The 21,858-nt window shown below is 42.4% G+C and overlaps 1 protein-coding gene across 6 annotated transcripts in view; it reads left to right on the plus strand.

Annotated features, from left to right (window-relative positions):
* Positions 1 to 21,358, plus strand: part of septin5b (septin 5b) — a 43,011-nt gene extending 21,653 nt beyond the window's left edge. For 4 of the 6 annotated variants that reach the window (XM_028601148.1, XM_028601149.1, XM_028601147.1 and 1 more), the window contains exons 7-13: positions 5,954 to 6,088; positions 6,678 to 6,795; positions 13,897 to 13,998; positions 15,929 to 16,025; positions 17,836 to 17,971; positions 19,763 to 19,862; positions 20,897 to 21,358. In XM_028601148.1, coding sequence (XP_028456949.1) covers positions 5,954 to 6,088; positions 6,678 to 6,795; positions 13,897 to 13,998; positions 15,929 to 16,025; positions 17,836 to 17,971; positions 19,763 to 19,862; positions 20,897 to 20,959 — 751 coding nt within the window. In that variant the 3' untranslated portion in view covers positions 20,960 to 21,358. Of the gene's footprint in view, positions 1 to 5,953; positions 6,089 to 6,677; positions 6,796 to 13,896; positions 13,999 to 15,928; positions 16,026 to 17,835; positions 17,972 to 18,597; positions 18,649 to 19,762; positions 19,863 to 20,896 lie in introns of those variants that run through there. The other 2 variants (XM_028601151.1, XM_028601152.1) reach the window with 2 other exon arrangements.
* Positions 21,359 to 21,858: the final 500 nt, after the last annotated feature.

Here is a 21,858-nt window from a genome sequence, read left to right on the forward strand (position 1 = left end):
TCAGAGACCAACGTGGTCACTTTGGAACACACGTTATAATGCTCGCCTAGCTGCTAGCATGGCACGCCCTCATACTCTGCTTCTGACTGGCTAGTAGTCCTTACCTAGGTACTGTCAGGGCACGCCCTCATACTCTGCTTCTGACTGGCTAGTAGTCCTTACCTAGCTACTGAGCATGTGTGACTCCCAACAAAGATGGAACAGAAGTGAGAAGTCTCACTCTGTAGCTAAAACAGAGAGCTTAACACACAGGGTGAAAAGAGGAGCTGCAGCAAAGTGCAGAACAACAAGTTTTTTGAAAATTAAAACCATGTAAACCTATTCTGATATAACCTCTAAATACAATTATGAACCTGGAAATGAGCAGAATATGAGCACTTTAAATAAAATAAGAAGGATTGCAGGCGATTTCATCAGACAGTAAACTGGTGTCATGAACAGGATTTCAGCCTGGGTAAGCTTGTACTTTCCGGCTATTTTGCAAAGTTATCCATAAACATAAATAATAAATAACTCCTTTCTCTCGCTCTTGTGAAGACGCTCTACTGCTTGCTCCTGCCTCTACTTGCATATTTCTGCTGATAATCTTGCTTTTCATCTGAGAGAAATTGCGGCTCTTGGATACTTATAAATCACTGGACTATACATTTTTTGTAGACATAGAAGGCTATTGCCATATTTGAACATTTTTCTGCGTGAGCGAGGCCTACCAATAGCTCAAGCCTGTCTTAAAGTGACTGTAGCTAAACGCTAATTAGCAGAAAGATGCCACCCTTCTCCATGGAGCACTACTACAAACTCCTTCAGAAGATTGCAGTTCTGGAAACCAAAATTTCCCGGTTGGAAGTAAACGTGGAAGTGAACAGATCATGTGGAAATGACACCACTTTACCAGTGACCCAAAACAATGGACAAAAGCATGCTAACACACGGCTAACTAGCACCAGCAAGACCACAAAGAAACAGGCAGTCCTCCCTGGAACTCTTTTGGTGCAAAGCCTAAGAGTAAATAATTTTCCTGGGAAATGGGAGGACGACTAACGGGCAGGACACAGCGCCCTGAGATTTGTGATACGACCGGCTGGCCTGCATTATCACCCAGGCAGAGCGCCTCTTCAACCCCTGTACTTAGTAGGACACAGTCGTGGACAGCTACAAAAGGGAAAATCGGCAACAAAATGCCTCCCCAACAACTGAGTGTGCAGGTGAAGAACAGATTTGCTCCTCTTCTGCAGGACCCTGGACATGACCTGGATTACGTCTCATCGTCACACAGCAGGGTAAGGACTGAGAGCAATTCTAAAAGTAAAAAGCTACAGGGAAAGCTAATGACTGGGCCCCAAACTCTGATTGTGGGTGACTCTGCTGTGAAAGATATAAAAAGCAGTAAAAACACCAAAATAATCTATTTTCCCAAAGACATGGTGTCTGACCTGGCCCAAAGAATCCAGGATATCGTAGCAGCACACCCAACTGTGAAGAACATTATACTGCATATAGGGTCAAATGATGTTGTAAAGCAAGAGTCTGAAGTGCTGAATCGTGACTTTATGAATCTGTTGAACACAGTCAGCTCCCTAAGAAAAGAAAAGAATAGAATAGAATAGAATAGCCTTTATTGTCATTGCACTGTGAAGGTACAACGAAATTTAGGGTGCTCACACAGAGCAACCCTTGCACCACACATAAAAGAAAAAATAAACAACAAGAAAAAAAGCAACGACATATGTCCCGGCAAGGACAAGAACAGGCTCAGCGCGCGATATTTAAAAAAGTATCTACTAACATAATATAAAAAAATATTTATTATTTGCGTATGTATTTAAATATAGATATCCATAAAATCTAAAAGGTAAAAAAAAACACAAAGGTGTTTATCAGTGGCCCTATACCGCCAGTCAGAAGAGGAGCTGAGAGATTCGGCAGACTGTTGGCACTGAACAGATGGCTTTCAAATGCATGTACCGACCATTCTCTGCAGTTCATTGACAATTTTAACATTTTCTGGGGCTGCAGACATCTTTTTAAAGCACATGGACTCTTCCTTAACAAGCCAGGAGTAAAGCTGTTCACCTCTAGCCTACTTTACGTTCTGCGCCATACATCTGCTCCCTCGGCCAAGGGCACGAGACAAGATGAACCAAAACAAGAGGAAGACACAACAAAGTGCGGCAGTGAGCCACCACAGCCCCCACCCAGGCAAAGATTTGACCATGGGACACTACAGAGCGGAGATGAGAAATCTCAGACCCCCCCTTCTCACCCGTCCAACACTCCTCAAACCCCTTTGACAACCACGATGCCTTTGAGGACGATGACGGTACACGATCCGTTCTGCACATGCGCAAAATGTTCGCGCATGCGCTGTTGTACGAGGATTTACGACGCTTCCTGTCGACAGCCAAGCTAACGTTAGTTTAGCTAACAGCTAATTCGGCTAACCGCCAGCTGAGACAGCATGTAATAACTTTAAAAGACCCCTCAAAATAAAACGGAAAAATAAACGTTAACATATATAACAGCTGTTAACGTCAGTTCTACTTTACTTGTGCTCATTTGTGCAACGTGAGAAAACTTTTTTGCACACCTCTTTGGTCGGGCAGGTGCGTAGAAGATGATCAAAGGTAACCGATCTAAAATTGTTGAGAGAAAATCCCGCACACTGACAATTACGCAAGCAATAATTTATTTAGAAAAATACAACGTTTCGGTCCCAGACCTTCATTTAAAATACAATCACTCAATACTTGTCTTTATTGTTATTACTGTAAAGTCTTAATGTAGCTGTAGTCTGCTTTTCCCGTTAAGTTTGACTTAACGTCATTTAAGACTGAATCTAGCTGTCAGCTTAACTAACGTTAGCTTCCCGGTGGAGGCTAGCCCATAGGCTAGCGTTGAACAGATCGTGCAGGTCGTAAACAGTAATATCTTGCGCATGTGCAGAACGGATCGTGTAGGCAGAACGGATCGTGTACCGACAGTTGCGTCGCTCTCCCCTCTTTCCCCCATCCCCATGTTGGAGTTCACTGACCAGATGAAGCAGCTGGTAAATGCTGGAACCAAGTATGCCCCCCTTCCTTCTCCCATCGTAAAACGCCAGGCACCTCTGCCCCCTCAAGGACGGCAGCTAACTCCTCCCCAAACTGATAAGGATGCTTGTGTGCAAAATGCAGCAAGCATTAACTGATATGGGCTGTGCTATATGACTCTTTCCAAGACAAGCCTGGGCCCTGCGTATTAGACTCTTCCACAATTTATGTTGTGATAGGTAATAGAAAAAGAATGGCGAATAAGCACTTAACTGCAAACTTTGGACATTTTTAGCATCCATTCCTCGTCAGCCACAGTCTGTCCCAAAAAATGAAAACGCACTAACCCTAGCACTACTAAACGTTAGGTCTTTGGCAGGAAAATCATGTTTAATCAATGATTAAGCACAATCTTGATTTTATGTTTTTAACTGAAACCTGGTTGGACAATAATAACAGTGCTGCTGTTCTCATTGAGTCAGCCCCCCCTAACTTCAGTTGTATGAGTGAGAATAGAGTGAATAAGAAAGGAGGTGGAGTCGCCATTTTGTTTAATGACTCAAATGTACGCAATTATCTCATGGAAATGTTGCTTCTTTTGAATATGTGGCTCTTCAGCTGAGATCCTCCCCTCAAGCTCTACTTCTAAATATCTACAGGCCACCCAAATACTGTGCAAACTTCTTTGATGACTTTACTGAACTGTTGTCTATAATGTGTAATTATTGCTGGTGATTTTAACATTCATGTTGACAACCCCCAGGACCGAGGGACCAAAGAACTGTGTTGTGTTTTTGAGAGCTATGGACTGACTCAGCATGTGACACAGCCCACGCACAATAAGGGGCACACTCTGGACTTGATTATCTCCAAGGGTCTGAACATTTCCAAGGTTGTGGTGACTGATGTTGCTCTCTCTGATCATTCCTGTGTTTTCTTTAACGGCACTATCTCTCTGCCCAAAAGTGTTCAAACAAAGTTAATCAGAAAACGGTATATCACTGAAAACACCAGTGAATCATTCATTCAGCTTTTCTCCTCTACGCCCACCCTCACTGGGGCCTCAGCGACTGAGCTTGTAGATAATTTCAACTGTAAAATAACAAATGTTATTGATGCTATTGCTCCCACTAAGGTCAAAGCTGTCTCTGGTAAGAAAAGATCTCCATGGAGAAATTTTATAGTTGTGAGAACAGAAAAAAGAGAGTGTCGAAAAGATGAACGCAACTGGCGAAAAACTAATCTCCAGGTCCATTATAACATTTATAAAGAGAGACTTTGCATTTATAATTTGGAACTAAGGATGAACAAACAGTCAGTGCTTCCATATCAAGTACAGGATATGTGTTGTCACAGTTTTCTCGCAAAACAAATTCCAACATGACACAATTTCATACGATCAACCTTAAAAATCTGCAGGACATTATACAACATCTGAAAACCTCCTCCTGTTGCCTCGATATTCTACCAACGGATGTTTTCAAGAATGTTTTGAATTGTTTGGCTTCTGATCTTGTAAATATTGTAAACACATCCCTGCTCTCAGGTATCTTCCCACAGGCCCTGAAAACTGCAGTCATCAAGCCACTCCTAAAAAAGAACAATCTAGACACGACACCAATGAGCAACTATAGGCCAATATCAAACCTTCCATTTTTAAGTAAAATCATAGAAAAAGCGTTTTTAACAACAACTCAACCTTTTCTTATCACTGAACAACAGTTTTGATGCCTTCCTGTCAGGTTTTCGACCACACCACAGCACCGAGACGGCTCTTGTTAAAGTCTTTAATGACCTCCACTTAAACACAGATAGTGGCAAAATTTCAGTCTTAGTATTACTTGATCTCAGTGCTGCATTTGATACGGTAGACCATGACATTGCTTGACCGATTGGAAAACTAGGTTGGTCTTTCTGGCTCAGTACTAAAGTGGTTTGAATCCTATTTAAAGAATAGGGACTACTTTGTGTCTATAGGTAATTATACATCTGAGCATACAAATGTGACGTGCAGAGTTCCCCAAGGCTCTGTTCTGGGGCCTCTTCTGTTCAACATCTACATGCTTCCACTGGTTCAGATTATGGAAAACAACAAAATAAGTTACCATAGTTATGCGGATGACACACAAATTTACATAACCTTATCGCCAGGGAACTATAGCCCAATACAACAAATGAATAAGTGCATTGAACAAATTAACGACTGGATGTGCCAGAACTTTTTCAAATTAAATGAAGAAAAAACTGAGGTGGTTGTTTGTGGAGCTAAAGAGGAACGATTAAAGGTCAGTACTCAGCTTCAAACAACAATCTTAAAAACAACAGACAAAGCAAGAAATCTTGGTGTAGTCATGGACTCAGACCTGAATTTTAACAGCCATATTAAGACAATTACAAAATCAGCCTATTATCACCTTAAAAATATATCAAGGGTTAAAGGACTTATATCTCAGAAGGATCTGGAAAATCTTGTCAATGCTTTTATCTTCAGTAGACTTGACTACTGTAACGGTGTCTTTACAGGTCTCCCTAAAAAATCAATCAGACAGCTGCAGCTGATTCAGAACGCTGCTGCTCGAGTCCTCACTAAAACCAAGGAAGTGGATCACATCACTCCAGTACTGAAGTCTCTACACTGGCTTCCAGTGCCTCAAAGAATTGATTTCAAAATACTTTTGCTGGTTTATAAATCACTAAATTGCAAAAACGGCAGTTTTTGCAAGTTCCCACAATTTCATTGCATAAAATTGCATAAATATCCCGCATATTGTTTAAGAAAACGTGCCACATAATCAAGGATTGTTGAAAAAAACATTTTTCTGGAAGGACAGACTAAGTACTACAGTACTTGAGCAGATGTTGAGCTTTTGCGTTAGATATTGGTATTATTGGACGTGATGAAGGTGTGTTTGTGTGTTCTGCAGCTGGACGTCCATCACGGACTACATCGACCAGCAGTTTGAACATTATTTCAGAGACGAGAGCGGACTCAACAGGAAGAACATCCAGGACAACCGAGTGCACTGCTGCCTGTACTTCATACCTCCGTTTGGACACGGGTAAAACACACACACACACACACACACACACACACACACACACACACACACACACACTTAACACAGACACAGTCAAGTACACGCACACACACACACACAAGCAAATGCACACACGCACACAGACACAGTCAAGTACACACACACGCACATGCACACACACACATGCCTGTACGCACGCATGCACACAAAAACACACACACACACACATTTCAGTACACACACGTACACAAACTAAAACACATATGCATGCACGCACGCACACACAAACACACACACAGACACACAGTTGGGTACACAAATACACACTCACACACATGCACGCACGCACACACACACACACACAGTCGAGTACACACACACACACACACACAGTCGAGTACACACACACACTCACATGCACGCATACACACACACATACACAGATGCACACATGCATGCACGCACGCACACTCACACACATGCACGCATGCATGCACGCATACACACACAAACACACACACAGTCGAGTACACACACACACACCAAGTACACACATGTGGCATTTTTGTGTGTTATTAAAATGGTGAGTGAAGTTCATGTCGTCCCGCAGGCTCCGTCCCATCGACATCCAGTTCATGCAGGCGCTGCAGGACAAAGTGAACGTGGTTCCTCTCATCGCCAAGGCCGACTGCCTCACGCCCACCGAGATAAAGAAACTCAAAGAGAGGGTAAGAAAGATGACATAACGAAGCTAAAAGAGAGGGTAAGAAAGATGAGATAAAGAAACTCAAAGAGAGGGTAAGAAAGATGACATAACAAAGCTAAAAGAGAGGGTAAGAAAGATGAGATAAAGAAACTCAAAGAGAGGGTAAGAAAGATGAGATAAAGAAACTCAAAGAGAGGGTAAGAAAGATGAGATAAAGAAACTTAAAGAGAGGGTAAGAAAGATGAGATAAAGAAACTTAAAGAGAGGGTAAGAAAGTAGAAATAAAGAAGCTCAAAGAGAGGGTAAGAAAGTAGAGATAAAGAAACTCAAAGAGAGTGTAAGAAAGTAGAGATAAAGAAACTCAAAGAGAGGGTAAGAAAGTAGAGATAAAGAAACTCAAAGAGAGGGTAAGAAAGTAGAGATTAAGAAACTTAAAGAGAGGGTAAGAAAGTAGAGATTAAGAAACTTAAAGAGAGGGTAAGAAAGATGAGATAAAGAAACTCATAGAGAGGGTAAGAAAGATGAGATAAAGAAGCTCAAAGAGAGGGTAAGAAAGATGAGATAAAGAAGCTCAAAGAGAGGGTAAGAAAGATGAGATAAAGAAACTCAAAGAGAGGGTAAGAAAGTAGAGATTAAGAAACTCAAAGAGAGGGTAAGAAAGTAGAAATAAAGAAACTCAAAGAGAGGGTAAGAAAGTAGAGATAAAGAAACTCAAAGAGAGGGTAAGAAAGATGAGATAAAGAAACTCAAAGAGAGGGTAAGAAAGTAGAGATTAAGAAACTCAAAGAGAGGGTAAGAAAGTAGAAATAAAGAAACTCAAAGAGAGGGTAAGAAAGATGAGATAAAGAAGCTCAAAGAGAGGGTAAGAAAGTAGAGATAAAGAAACTCATAGAGAGGGTAAGAAAGTAGAGATAAAGAAACTCAAAGAGAGGGTAAGAAAGTAGCAGCTGTTCATTCACTCATCATAAAACAATCATTGTAAACATACCACAGTATAAACTCTGGAAATAGTGACTGAAAAGGCTGAATGCACCTGAACACACCTCCCTGTAAGACCAGCGCGCCCAGAATGCACCTGAACACACCTCCCTGTAAGACCAGCGCGCCCAGAATGCACCTGAACACACCCCCCTGTAAGACCAGCAAGATAGGGCCCTGTGTGTTCAGTACAGAGCTGGAGTCAGGATGTGGTTAGCCTAGCTTAGCATAAACACTGGAAACGGGGCAAACAGCTAGCCTGGTTCTGTCCGAAGTAATACATAAAAATACACCTACCGACACCTCTAAAGTTCTCTTAATTAACATGTTTCATCTCGTTTGTTTTATCCATAAATGGAAAGAAATGTAAGCAACTTTTGAATTGCTGCCCACATCTCAGATTTGTTCGGCAATTTAAGGTTAGTTTTTTTTTTTTTAGCCTGTTTGCTTATCTCCGATTCAGGGGCTAAAATGATAGGAATGGGCATTTGTCCCTTTATCAGTCCCTCCAGAAAGACGTGATTATTGCGATCGCATAATTCAACGCATAATCAGCCAAAGTCTGCATATTTATTTGGGGGGGAGCCGCATTTTTTCAAATAAGCTGCACTTTTGCCGCAAAAAGATTTCTGCACAAAATATTCAGGGCTTGCATGATTTCATAATCCCCGCATTTTCATTGCAAAAAAGTCCCATAATATATCTCAGCAGAAAGTTGAAAAATGTTGCGTTTACTTCACACAAGAGCAGCCATTTTCTCCTGTTGCCATGGGAACGTTATAAAGTGACGTAATTACGACGTGAACATCATCGAAAAGCAGGTTGTTGTGTTCATCAAACACCAGTTTTTGCAAGTTCCCGCAATTTCATCGCATAAAATTGCATAAATATCATATAGCATATTCCATATCGCATTTTTTTCAGAAAACGTGCCGCATAATCAAGGATTTTTGCCCCCCAAACAATCACAAAAAAAATCACAGCACAGCATTTATGACAAAGAAAAGCATCAAATGTTCACATTTAAGAAGCATACAACCAGAAAATGATTAGTTGTTGAACTAGGCCTTTATAACATTTATATACTGTAGCACGTTTAAATATATTGGGATTTTTAAATGTTCTTTTTTTAGATTCTGAATCTGATCTGATGCAATATGTTTTGTCTTGTGTTGATATTGATATATATATATATATATATATATATATATATATATATATATATATATATATATATATATATAGTACAGGCCAAAAGTTTGGACACACTTTCTCATTCAATGCGTTTCCTTTTTATTTTCATGCCTATTTACATTGTAGATTCTCACTGAAGGCATCAAAACTATGAATGAACACATATGGAATTATGTACTTTATGTAACAAAAAAGTGTGAAATAACTGAAAACATGTCTTCCATCCATCCATCCATCCATCCATCTTCGTCCGCTTATCCGGTGTCGGGTCGCGGGGGGAGCAGCTCCAGCAGGGGACCCCAAACTTCCCTTTCCCGAGCAACATTAACCAGCTCCGACTGGGGGATCCCGAGGCGTTCCCAGGCCAGGTTGGAGATATAATCCCTCCACCTAGTCCTGGGTCTTCCCCGAGGCCTCCTCCCAGCTGGACGTGCCTGGAACACCTCCCTAGGGAGGCGCCCAGGGGGCATCCTTACCAGATGCCCGAACCACCTCAACTGGCTCCTTTCGACGCGCGAAAGAGCAGCGGCTCTACTCCGAGCTCCTCACGGATGACTGAGCTTCTCACCCTATCTCTAAGGGAGACGCCAGCCACCCTCCTGAGGAAACCCATTTCGCCGCTTGTACCCTGGATCTCGTTCTTTCGGTCATGACCCAGCCTTCATGACCATAGGTGAGGGTAGGAACGAAAACTGACCGGTAGATCGAGAGCTTTGCCTTCTGGCTAAGCTCTCTTTTAAATCTAACGGTGCGATAGATTGAATGCAATACCGCACCCGCTGCGCCCGATTCTCCGACCAATCTCCCGCTCCATTGTCCCCTCACTCGCGAACACAACCCCAAGATACTTGAACTCCTTCACTTGGGGTAAGGACTCATTCCCTACCTGGAGAAGGCATTCCATCGGTTTCCTGCTGAGAACCATGGCCTCAGATTTAGAGGTGCTGATCCTCATCCCAACCGCTTCACACTCGGTTGCGAACCGATCCAGTGAGTGCTGAAGGTCGCAGGCCAATGATGCCATCAGGACCACATCATCTGCAAAGAGCAGCGATGAGATCCCCAGCCCACCAAACTGCAACCCCTCCCCACCCCGACTACGCCTCGATATCCTGTCCATAAATACTACAAACAGGATTGGTGACAAAGCGCAGCCCTGGCGGAGGCCAACCCTCACCTGAAAAGAGTCCGACTTACTACCGAGAACCCGGACACAGCTCTCGCTTTGGTTGTACAGAGATTGGATGGCCCTGAGAAGAGACCCCCTCACCCCATACTCCCGCAGCACCTCCCACAGTATCTCCCGGGGGACCCGGTCATACGCCTTCTCCAAATCCACAAAACACATGTAGACCGGTTGGGCATACTCCCAGGCTCCCTCCAGGATCCTTGCGAGAGTGAAGAGCTGGTCCGTTGTTCCACGACCAGGACGGAATCCGCATTGTTCCTCCTCAACCCGAGGTTCGACTATTGGCCGAACCCTCCTTTCCAGCACCTTGGAGTAGACTTTACCAGGGAGGCTGAGAAGTGTGATACCCCTATAATTGGCACACACCCTCTGGTCCCCCTTTTTAAAAGGGGAACCACCACCCCAGTCTGCCACTCCTTTGGCACCGTCCCAGACTTCCACGCAATGTTGAAAAGGCGTGTCAACCAGGACAGCCCCTCCACACCCAGAGCCTTGAGCATTTCTGGACGGATCTCATCAATCCCCGGGGCTTTGCCACTGTGTAGTTGTTTGACTACATCAGTGACTTCCGCCTGGGAAATCGACGACAATCCCCCATTATCCTCCAGCTCTGCCTCTAACATAGAGGGCGTATTAGTCGGATTCAGGAGTTCTGCAAAGTGCTCCTTCCACCGCCCTATTACCTCCTCAGTTGAGGTCAACAGTGTCCCATCCTTACTGTACACAGCTTGGATGGTTCCCCGCTTCCCCCTCCTGAGGTGGCGAACAGTTTTCCAGAAGCACTTTGGTGCCGACCGAAAGTCCTTCTCCATGTCTTCTCAAACTTCTCCCACACCCGCTGCTTTGCCTCTTTCACGGCAGAGGCTGCAGCCCTTCGGGCCCTTCGGTACCCTGCAACTGCCTCCGGAGTCCTCCGGGATAACATATCCCGGAAAGACTCCTTCTTCAGTCGGACGGCTTCCCTGACCACCGTTGTCCACCACGGTGTTCGTGGGTTACCGCCCCTTGAGGCACCTAAGACCCTAAGACCACAGCTCCTCGCTGCAGCTTCAGCAATGGAAACTTTGAACATTGTCCACTGGGTTCAATGCCCCCAGCCTCCACAGGGATGCACGAAAAGCTCCGCCGGAGGTGTGAGTTGAAAGTCTGTTGGACAGGGGCCTCCTCCAGACGTTCCCAATTTACCCGCACTACACGTTTGGGCTTACCAGGTCTGTCCAGAGTCTTCCCCACCCTCTGACCCAACTCACCACCAGATGGTGATCGGTTGACAGCTCTGCCCCTCTCTTCACCCGAGTGTCCAAAACATACGGCCTCAGATCAGATGAAACGATTATGAAATCGATCATTGACCTTCGGCCTAGGGTGCTCTGGTACCAGGTACACTTATGAGCATCCCTATGTTCGAACATGGTGTTCGTTATAGACAATCCATGACTAGCACAGAAGTCCAACAACAAACAACCACTCTGGTTTAGATCAGGGAGGCCGTTCCTCCCAATCACGCCTCTCAGGTGTCTCCATCATTGCCCACGTGTGCGTTGAAGTCCCCCAGCAGAACAATGGAGTCCCCACTGGAGCCCCATGCAGGACTCCAGTCAAGGTCTCCAAGAAGGCCGAATACTCCGAACTCCTGTTTGGTGCATATGCACAAACAACAGTCAGAGTTTTCCCCCCCACAACCCGCAGGCGTAGGGAGGCGACCCTCTCGTCCACCGGGTAAACTCCAACACAGCGGCGCTCAGCCGGGGACTTGTGAGTATCCCCACACCCGCCCGGCGCCTCACACCCTGGGCAACTCCGGAGAAGAAAAGAGTCCAACCCCTATCCAGGAGTACGGTTCCAGAACCAAGACTGTGCGTAGAGGTAAGCCCCACCAGATCTAACCGTAGCGCCCACCTCCCGCACCAGTTCCGGCTCCTTCCCCACAGAGAGGTGACGTTCCACGTCCCCAGAGCCAGCGTCTGCTGCCCGGGTCTGGTCCGTCGAGGCCCCTGACCTTCACTGCCACCCATGTGGCATCGCACCCGACCCCAACGGTTCCTCCCACAGGTGGTGGGCCCATGGGATGGAGAGGGAGTTGCCACGTAGCTTGTTCGGGCTGTGCCCGGCCGGGCTCCGTGGCAAACCCGCCACCAGGCGCTTCGCCGACGAGCCCACCGCCTGGGCCTGGCTCCAGACGGGGCCCCGGGCTTCCTCCGGGCAGGGTCACTCCATCTCTGCTTAGCTTTTTCATTGGGGTTTTTGAACCATTCTTTGTCTGGCCCCTCACCTGAGACCACTTTGCCTTGGGAGACCCTACCAGGAGCACTAAGCTCCAGACAACACAGCCCTCAGGTTCACAGAGACACACAAACCTCTCCACCACGATAAGGTGATGGTTCACGGAGAGGTGAAAACATGTCTTATATTTTAGATTCTTCAAAGTAGCCACCCTTTGCCTTTTTATTAATAAGGGAAAAACTTCCACTAATGAACCCTGACAAGGCACACCTGTGAAGGTAAAACCATTTCAGGTGACTACCTCATGAAGCTCATTGAGAGAACACCAAGGGTTTGCAGAGTTATCAAAAAATCTAAAATATAAGACATGTTTTCAGTTATTTCACACTTTTTTGTTAAGTACATAACTCCATATGTGTTCATTCATAGTTTTGATGCCTTCAGTGAGAATCTACAATGTAAATAGTCACAAAAATAAAAAGGAAACGCATTGAATGAAAAGGTGTGTCCAAACTTTTGGCCTGTACTGTATATATATATATATATATATATATATATATATATATATATATATATATATATATATATATATATATATATATATATATATATATAAAGTATATATAAAGTTCTGATTGTAAAACTGCTGAAGCTGAACAGCATTAAACCCAACAAACCCATTATTATATATTAGTTTGGGGTTCAGCTTGTTTTAGTCGTGGTGACTCACTTCTCCTCTCCGGTTCTATCTGGACACAATTTAAAGCTTTCTCTCAGGGCAGCGACTCAGTGGGAGTGTTTTATGTGTGTGTTTGTGTGTGTGTGTGTGTGTGTGTGTGTGTGTGTGTGTGTGCGTTTCTGTGTGTGTGTGTTTGCGTTTGTATGTGTGTTTCTGCTGATATCCTTCACATCTCATGTGTGTGTGTTTGTGTGTGCATGTGCGTTTGTGTGTGTGTGTTTCTGCTGATATCCATGACATCTTGAGTGTGTTTGTGTGTGTGTGTGTGTGTGTGTGTGTGTGTGTGTGTGTGTGTGTGTGTGTGTGTGTGTGTGTGTGTGCGTGCATGTGCGCGTGTGTGTGCATGCACGTGTGTGTGTGTTTCTGCTGATATCCATCATATCTCGTGTGTATGCATGCACGTGTGTGTGTGTTTCTGCTGATATCCATCATATCTCGTGTGTATGCATGCACGTGTGTGTGTGTTTCTGCTGATATCCATCATATCTCGTGTGTATGCATGTGCGTGTGTGTGTGTTTCTGCTGACATCCATGACATCTTGAGTGTGTGTGTGTGTGTGTGTGCGCGTGTATATGCTTGTGTGCATGCGTGTGCATGTGTGTTTGTGTGTTTGTGTTTCTGTGTGTGTGTGCGTTTGCGCACACGTGTGTGTTTCTGCTGATATCCATGACATCTTGTGTGTGTGTTTGTGTGTGTGCGTGTGTGTGTGTGTGTGTGTGTGTGTTTCTGCTGATATCCATGACATCTTGTGTGTGTGTGTGTGTGTGTGTGTGTGTGTGTGTGTGTTGTTGTCTTCCAGCTGAGGGAAGAGATTGACAGGGAAGGGATAAAGGTCTACCAGTTCCCCGACTGCGACTCTGACGAGGACGAGGAGTTCAAGCGGATAGATAAAGAGCTGAAGGTGAGCCGAGGAGTCTGAATCAATCACTCCATTTTATTCTCATCGGTGTTTTGCAGGTGGTGAGAAAGTAACTAAGTGTAACCGACAGCCGTGAAACGGGCTGCAATGTAACCCTAACGGAGAAATGTTTACCCTCAGTTAGTGACCACTTAAAGTGCCGTTTTAATCACTGATATTTTCTCACTGACAGGCTCAGATTATTATTCCCTACAGAGAAAAACCTTTTTGTTTACCATGACATAGTGCTCTTTGGATGCTTTTATATAGTCCTTAGTGGTCCCCTAATACTGTATCTGAAGTCTCTTTTATATAGACCTTAGTGGTCCCCTAATACTGTATCTGAAGTCTCTTTTATATAGACCTTAGTGGTCCCCTAATACTGTATCTGAAGTCTCTTTTATATAGACCTTAGTGGTCCCCTAATACTGTATCTGAAGTCTCTTTTATATAGACCTTAATGGTCCCCTAATACTGTATCTGAAGTCTCTTTTATATAGACCTTAATGGTCCCCTAATACTGTATCTGAAGTCTCTTTTATATAGACCTTAATGGTCCCCTAATACTGTATCTGAAGTCTCTTTTATATAGACCTTAGTGGTCCCCTAATACTGTATCTGAAGTCTCTTTTATATAGACCTTAGTGGTCCCCTAATACTGTATCTGAAGTCTCTTTTATATAGACCTTAATGGTCCCCTAATACTGTATCTGAAGTCTCTTTTATATAGGCCTTAGTGGTCTCCTAATACTGTATCTGAAGTCTCTTTTATATAGACCTTAGTGGTCCCCCTAATACTGTATCTGAAGTAGATTCCAGATTGGTCCATCTGAGCTTTCATTTTCTCAAAGGCAAAGCAGGATACCCAGGGCTCGGTTTACACCTATCACCATTTCTAGCGACTGGGGGACCACAGGCAGGCTGGGGGAACTCATATTAATGTTAAAAAAAACTCATAAAGTGACATTTTCATACCATGGGACCTTTAAAGAGTAAGCCCCGAAATCTCCCGTCACTAAACTCCACCAGACTCCATGTAAATAATCAGGACTTTTAGTGTGTATAGAGCCAGCATATCTCCACCAGACTCCATGTAAATAATCAGGACTTTTAGCGTGTATAGAGCCAGCATATCTCCACCAGACTCCATGTAAATAATCAGGACTTTTAGCGTGTATAGAGCCAGCATATTTCCACCAGACTCCATGTAAATAATCAGGACTTTTAGCGTGTATAGAGCCAGCATATCTCCACCAGACTCCATGTAAATAATCAGGACTTTTAGTGTGTATAGAGCCAGCATATCTCCACCAGACTCCATGTAAATAATCAGGACTTTTAGCGTGTATAGAGCCAGCATATCTCCACCAGACTCCATGTAAATATCAAGACTTTTAGCGTGTATAGAGCCAGCATATCTCCACCAGACTCCATGTAAATAATCAGGACTTTTAGCGTGTATAGAGCCAGCATATCTCCACCAGACTCCATGTAAATAATCAGGACTTTTAGCGTGTATAGAGCCAGCATATCTCCACCAGACTCCATGTAAATATCAAGACTTTTAGCGTGTATAGAGCCAGCATATCTCCACCAGACTCCATGTAAATAATCAGGACTTTTAGCGTGTATAGAGCCAGCATATCTCCACCAGACTCCATGTAAATAATCAGGACTTTTAGCGTGTATAGAGCCAGCATATCTCCACCAGACTCCATGTAAATAATCAGGACTTTTAGCGTGTATAGAGCCAGCATATCTCCACCAGACTCCATGTAAATAATCAGGACTTTTAGCGTGTATAGAGCCAGCACATTTCCACATGTAAATGGGCGAATTAAGGGTTTATGTCAACCAAACCAGAGTGGTGATGGTTGGTACAGTGAAGTGTGTGTTACGATGATAAAATGACTTCTGGGGTTTTGTGGTGCAGGAGAGCACTCCGTTCGCAGTGATCGGCAGCAACACGGTGGTCGAAGCCCGAGGTCAGAGAGTGAGAGGGCGGCTGTACCCGTGGGGCATCGTCGAGGGTAAGGAACTCTCCGCAGAGGTTTTAAAAAAACCTCACTTATCACGACAACACTAATTTTCAGTGACTGAGCAGCCCTGATGCCAATCTTGATACCTTTTAAAGCTGCAGTAGGTAAGACTTACAAAACTACCTTTCTGTCATATCTGCTGAAACTGACCCTATGTTCCAGTAGAACTACATGAAGCCGGTCATTTAAATGCACATGCATTCATTCTCCCTTGTGGGGGGAGGGGCTTAGGAGACCGTTTTGGGCTTTAGCGGAAAAGGGGGAGGAGGGACTGAGAAGTTGTTGATCTTCAAATTTTTTGGCTAAGTCCTGGATCTTCACAATCCTACCTACAGCACCTTTAACTCTTATGTTTGAGCCAATTTTTAAAGCTTTTCATATCAGAAATATGGGTTTCTTTTTGAACCAAATTGCCCAAAAGTAACGTGAATGTCCGTTGTATGGAACCCATGCAACATTTAAACAAAAATAATGATTATTTTTTTTTTTTTTTATAAAAATGTTATAGTATTTGAACATTTTTTACATGGTTTTAAAACCGTATCCTGACTAAACTTTGACTGTCTGTGATCCACCACAACATCCTCTGATCTTAACCAATGGTAAAAATTCTTCATAATTTCTTTTTAACTAAATGTAACTAAAAAAATTGGTATAATGTCATGTAAGTTAGGTTTATTGACCATACATTTAAAAAAGTGCTGAAAAAAGTGACAAAAACTTTGAAAAATGCACCAAAAGCATAGAAAAAAATGGACAAAAATGTCAGAAAAAAACGCCAAAAAAAGTTCATTTTCAGTGTTATTCAGTCTGGCTTTCACGTAATGTCTTATTATTTTATGGTTTTGTGTTGATACTTATGTATTTTATTATATTAACAGTTTATTGTTTTGGTTATTTTTAAAACGATCTATACTTTTTCGTTTAATAACGACTGATATTGTTTTAAACATTTTACTGTTATGGGGATGTGTAACTATCTGTATTTTATCCATACTTTTTTCATCTCTAATCTACTGTTTTTTTATTTCTGTTTTTAGCTGCCGTTTTCCACTCACTATACAGCCCTTTGTTTTGCATTTTGTTATTTTTGAAAGGTCCTCTATATATATATATACAGTACAGGCCAAAAGTTTGGACACACCTTCTCATTCAATGCGTTTCCTTTTTACTTTCATGACTATTTACATTGTAGATTCTCACTGAAGGCATCAAAACTATGAATGAACACATATGGAATTATGTACTTAACAACAAAGTGTGAAATAACTGAAAACATGTCTTATATTTTAGATTCTTCAAAGTAGCCACCCTTTGCTTTTTTTGATAACTCTGCAAACCCTTGGTGTTCTCTCAATGAGCTTCATGAGGTAGTCACCTGAAATGGTTTTACCTTCACAGGTGTGCCTTGTCAGGGTTCATTAGTGGAATTATTTCCCTTATTAATAAAAAAGCAAAGGGTGGCTACTTTGAAGAATCTAAAATATAAGACATGTTTTCAGTTATTTCACACTTTTTTGTTAAGTACATAATTCCATATGTGTTCATTCATAGTTTTGATGCCTTCAGTGAGAATCTACAATGTAAATAGTCATGAAAATAAAAAGGAAACGCATTGAATGAGAAGGTGTGTCCAAACTTTTGGCCTGTACTGTGTCTATGTGTATGTATATGTATATATATATATATATATATATATATATATATATGTATGTATATATATATATATATATATATGTATATGTATATATATATAGCTTTATTGATTGAGTGGTTGATTGATTGGTTGTCCTGTATGCAGTGGAGAACCCGTCCCACTGTGACTTTGTGAAGCTGAGGACCATGCTGATCAGAACCCACATGCACGACCTGAAGGACATCACCAACGACATTCACTATGAGAACTACAGAGCTCAGTGCATCCACACCATGACCAGGTGGGGGGCTGAGTGTGTGTCTGTGTCTGTGTGTGTGTGTGTGTGTGTGTGTGTGTGTGTGTGTGTGTGTGTGTGTGTGTGTGTGTGTGTGTGTGTGTGTGTGTGTGTGTGTGTGTGTGTGTGTGTGTGTGTGTGTGTGTCTCTGTGTGTGTGTGTGTGTGTGTTTGTCTGTGTGTGTGTGTCTGTCTCTGTGTGTGTGTGTGTCTGTGTCTGTGTGTGTGTGTGTGTCTCTGTGTGTGTGTGTGTGTCTATGTGTGTGTGTCTCTGTGTGTGTATATGTCTCTGTGTATGTGTGTGTCTATGTGTGTGTGTCTCTGTGTGTGTATATGTCTCTGTGTGTGTGTGTGTGTGTGTGTATGAGTGTGTATGTGTGCATCTGTGTGTGTGTGTGTGTGTGTCTGTGTGTGTGTGTGTGTGTGTGTGTGTGTGTGTGTCTCTCTCTGTGTGTGTATGTGTGTGTGTGTGTGTGTGTGTGTGTGTGTGTGTGTGTGTGTGTGTGTGTGTGTGTATGTGTCTCTGTGTGTGTGTGTGTGTGTGTGTGTGTCTGTGTGTGTGTGTGTGTGTGTGTGTGTGTGTGTGTGTGTGTGTGTGTTTTGGCCTTCTGTGAAGTATCTGATATCATCCAGCTCACAGAGAGAAGAGGAATGAACCCACTGGTTTCCACCCACAGATTATTGTTCCAACACTACTTAGTCATTTGACCCAGGTATTCTCGATCAAAAGAACTACATTTACACGATAAAGTCTGACGTCACGCGCCAGATGTCAGGCTCTGCCCCTCTCCTTCCTCTCTCTCTCTCTCTCTGTGTCGCCATTCTCAAAAATCAACCTTAGAGCTAGCGAGCTCCACGCTGAAAATGTCACGTTTAGAAGAATATTTGGATCGTGCAACAAGTCACGTCTGCTCGGTTCTTTCGGGGAATGATTGTAAAGATTTATAAAGAATATGTTGAGGGCGTTTCCTCTCTATCTGGGACATTTTGGGATAGGAGAAAAAAAAAACGCTCAGGGTTGTTTGTATTTCTTTAAACCAGTCACAATGGTGCGACTGTGGCTCTGCCTGGAAATGTACTTCCAAACTAGCCTGTGCAAATTGTCATGCAACGTACAGTACAGGCCAAAAGTTTGGACACACCTTCTCATTCAATGCGTTTCCTTTTTATTTTCATGACTATTTACATTGTAGATTCTCACTGAAGGCATCAAAACTATGAATGAACACATATGGAATTATGTACTTAACAAAAAAGTGTGAAATAACTGAAAACATGTCTTATATTTTAGATTCTTCAAAGTAGCCACCCTTTGCTTTTTTATTAATAAGGGAAATAATTCCACTAATGAACCCTGACAAAGCACACCTGTGAAGGTAAAACCATTTCAGGTGACTACCTCATGAAGCTCATTGAGAGAACACCAAGGGTTTGCAGAGTTATCAAAAAAAGCAAAGGGTGGCTACTTTGTAGAATCTAAAATATAAGACATGTTTTCAGTTATTTCACACTTTTTTGTTAAGTACATAATTCCATATGTGTTCATTCATAGTTTTGATGCCTTCAGTGAGAATCTACAATGTAAATAGTCATGAAAATAAAAAGGACTGTTTGGCCTGTACTGTAACAATCCATGTTTTGTGAGCTGTGTGTTGTGAAACATGACCGTGAAGAGGAAATGAAGAGCATTACTCTCTGCCAGTTGATTTTTTTTTCAAGCCTGCAGTTTGGGGACCAAATGAAACAAATGGGTGACTTGATGTTCTCATCCTCCACGTTCGTCTCTTCATCTTTAAAGCAGGATGAACGCAGACCGGGTGGAGAGCCCCATCCCTCTGCTGCCGATGTCCGCGCCGGACGTGGAGACGGAGAAACTCATCAAAAGGAAAGATGACGAAGTGAGTGGAAAAGAAATCTGACAATATAGAGCTGGGCAACATATATATATATATATATATATATATATATATATATATATATATATATATATATATATATTGATATTATATCATTATTGTGATACGAGTAGGGCTGTGCTCGATTATAGAACTTCTTAGTCGACTAACACTTATTCCATTGTACCGACTAATCGATTAGTTGATTTAATCGACAAATCTGTAAATCTGAGTTTCTCCGCAAAGAGTCCTGCTAAAAGCACCACTTTACTAGGGCTGTCCTCGACTAAAGAAGTTCTTAGTCGACTAACATTTCTAGGATTTTGTCGACTAATCGATTAGTTGATTTAATTGACAGAGCTGTGAGCTTTGAGAGGTGGTTAAGACTAGAAAAGCACAATATAAATGTAGTTAATTAACCATCTGTAAAACTGAGTTTCTCCACAATTAATCCTGCAAAAGCACCACTTTAAATCTTGTGTTTACCATAAATGTGCTCAGAAGTTTCTTGGAAATAAGTAATTAAGCATGAATAAGCATTAAAAAATGACTAATCGACTAAAGAAATCTTAGTCGACTAAGACCAAAACGACCGATTAGTCGACTAATCGACTAAGAGGTGGCAGCACTAGATATGAGACTAGAAATTGTCTTAGATTTTGGATATCGATTTTCTGAACTTACCAGACTGTTGTAACTGTTCTATTATTTGCCTTTACCCACTTAGTCATTATATCCACATTACTGATGATTATTTATCTAAAATCTCATCGTGTAAATATGTTGTGAAAGCACCAAAAGTCAACACTACAATATCGTTGCAGTATCGATATCGAGGTATTTGGTTAAAAATATCGAGATATTTGATTTTCTCCCTTTCGCCCAGCCCTATGACAATATTGAATAATGCATTGCAGCAGGAATTACATAAGCATGTGTGTGTGATGTGAAATGATGACCCAAATGTCTTGTTATTATGTAAGCTGTTTCTTCATCGTCCTCCTCCTCCTTTTCTTTTCTCTCCATCACCCCTGCAGCTGAGGAAGATGCAGCAGATGCTTCAGAAGATGCAGCAGCAGATGCATGACCACGACCTGTGACCTCTCGCGCTACTGATGTGACACGAGACAAACCGGAACTAAGAATTAAACATTTAAATCTTCATGAAATCCATTTCTCCACGGAGACGAGAGGAAGAATTCTTTGGGATATATTTACAGTCAATATTTCTCCTGATTTAAAAAAAAAAAATGGTCACAAAGAGAGTAGATGAGCAGCATGCTGGGAGGTGTAGTTCCACCTTACTTTAATAATACTTTTCTTTTTCTTTCAATAGTCATTAGCCAAGTGAGTCTAGGTAGGCAATAGAGAGTAGATTGCACTTTGTTACCTTTTAGATCCCAGTAGATTTCTACTTGAAATACTAAATGAGATAATGCACCATAAACTTCCAGAAAAATGCAGTTTTTTTGTGATTGTTGTGGGCAAAAATCCTTGATTATGCGGCACGTTTTCTTAAAAAATGCGATGGAATACGCTCTATGATATTTATGCAATTTTATGCGATGAAATTGCGGGCACTTGCAAAAAAAAACACGCTGCTTTTTGATGATGTTCACGTCGCGTAATGACATCACTTCATAACGTTTCCATGGCAACAGGGGAAAATGGCTGCTCCTGTGTGAAGTAAACGCAACATTTTTCAACTTCCTGCTAAGATATATTATGGGACTTTTTTGCAACGAAAATGCGGGGATTATGACATCATGCAAGCCGCGCATTTGTGAGGAAATCAGCAATTTATCTGGCGAAAATGTGACCTATCTGAAAAAATACGCCCCGCATAAATATGCAGACTTTGGCTGATTATGCGTTGAATTATGCGATCGCATAATCACGTTTTTGTGGAGGGACTGGTTAACCAGTGTTGGGAGTGATGCGTTACAAAAGTAACGCAAGCATTACTAGGGGATGTAAGAAAAAATCAATACACGTTCAA

Source organism: Perca flavescens, chromosome 16 (genome assembly GCF_004354835.1).
Source record: "Perca flavescens isolate YP-PL-M2 chromosome 16, PFLA_1.0, whole genome shotgun sequence".
Lineage (NCBI taxonomy): Eukaryota > Metazoa > Chordata > Actinopteri > Perciformes > Percidae > Perca > Perca flavescens.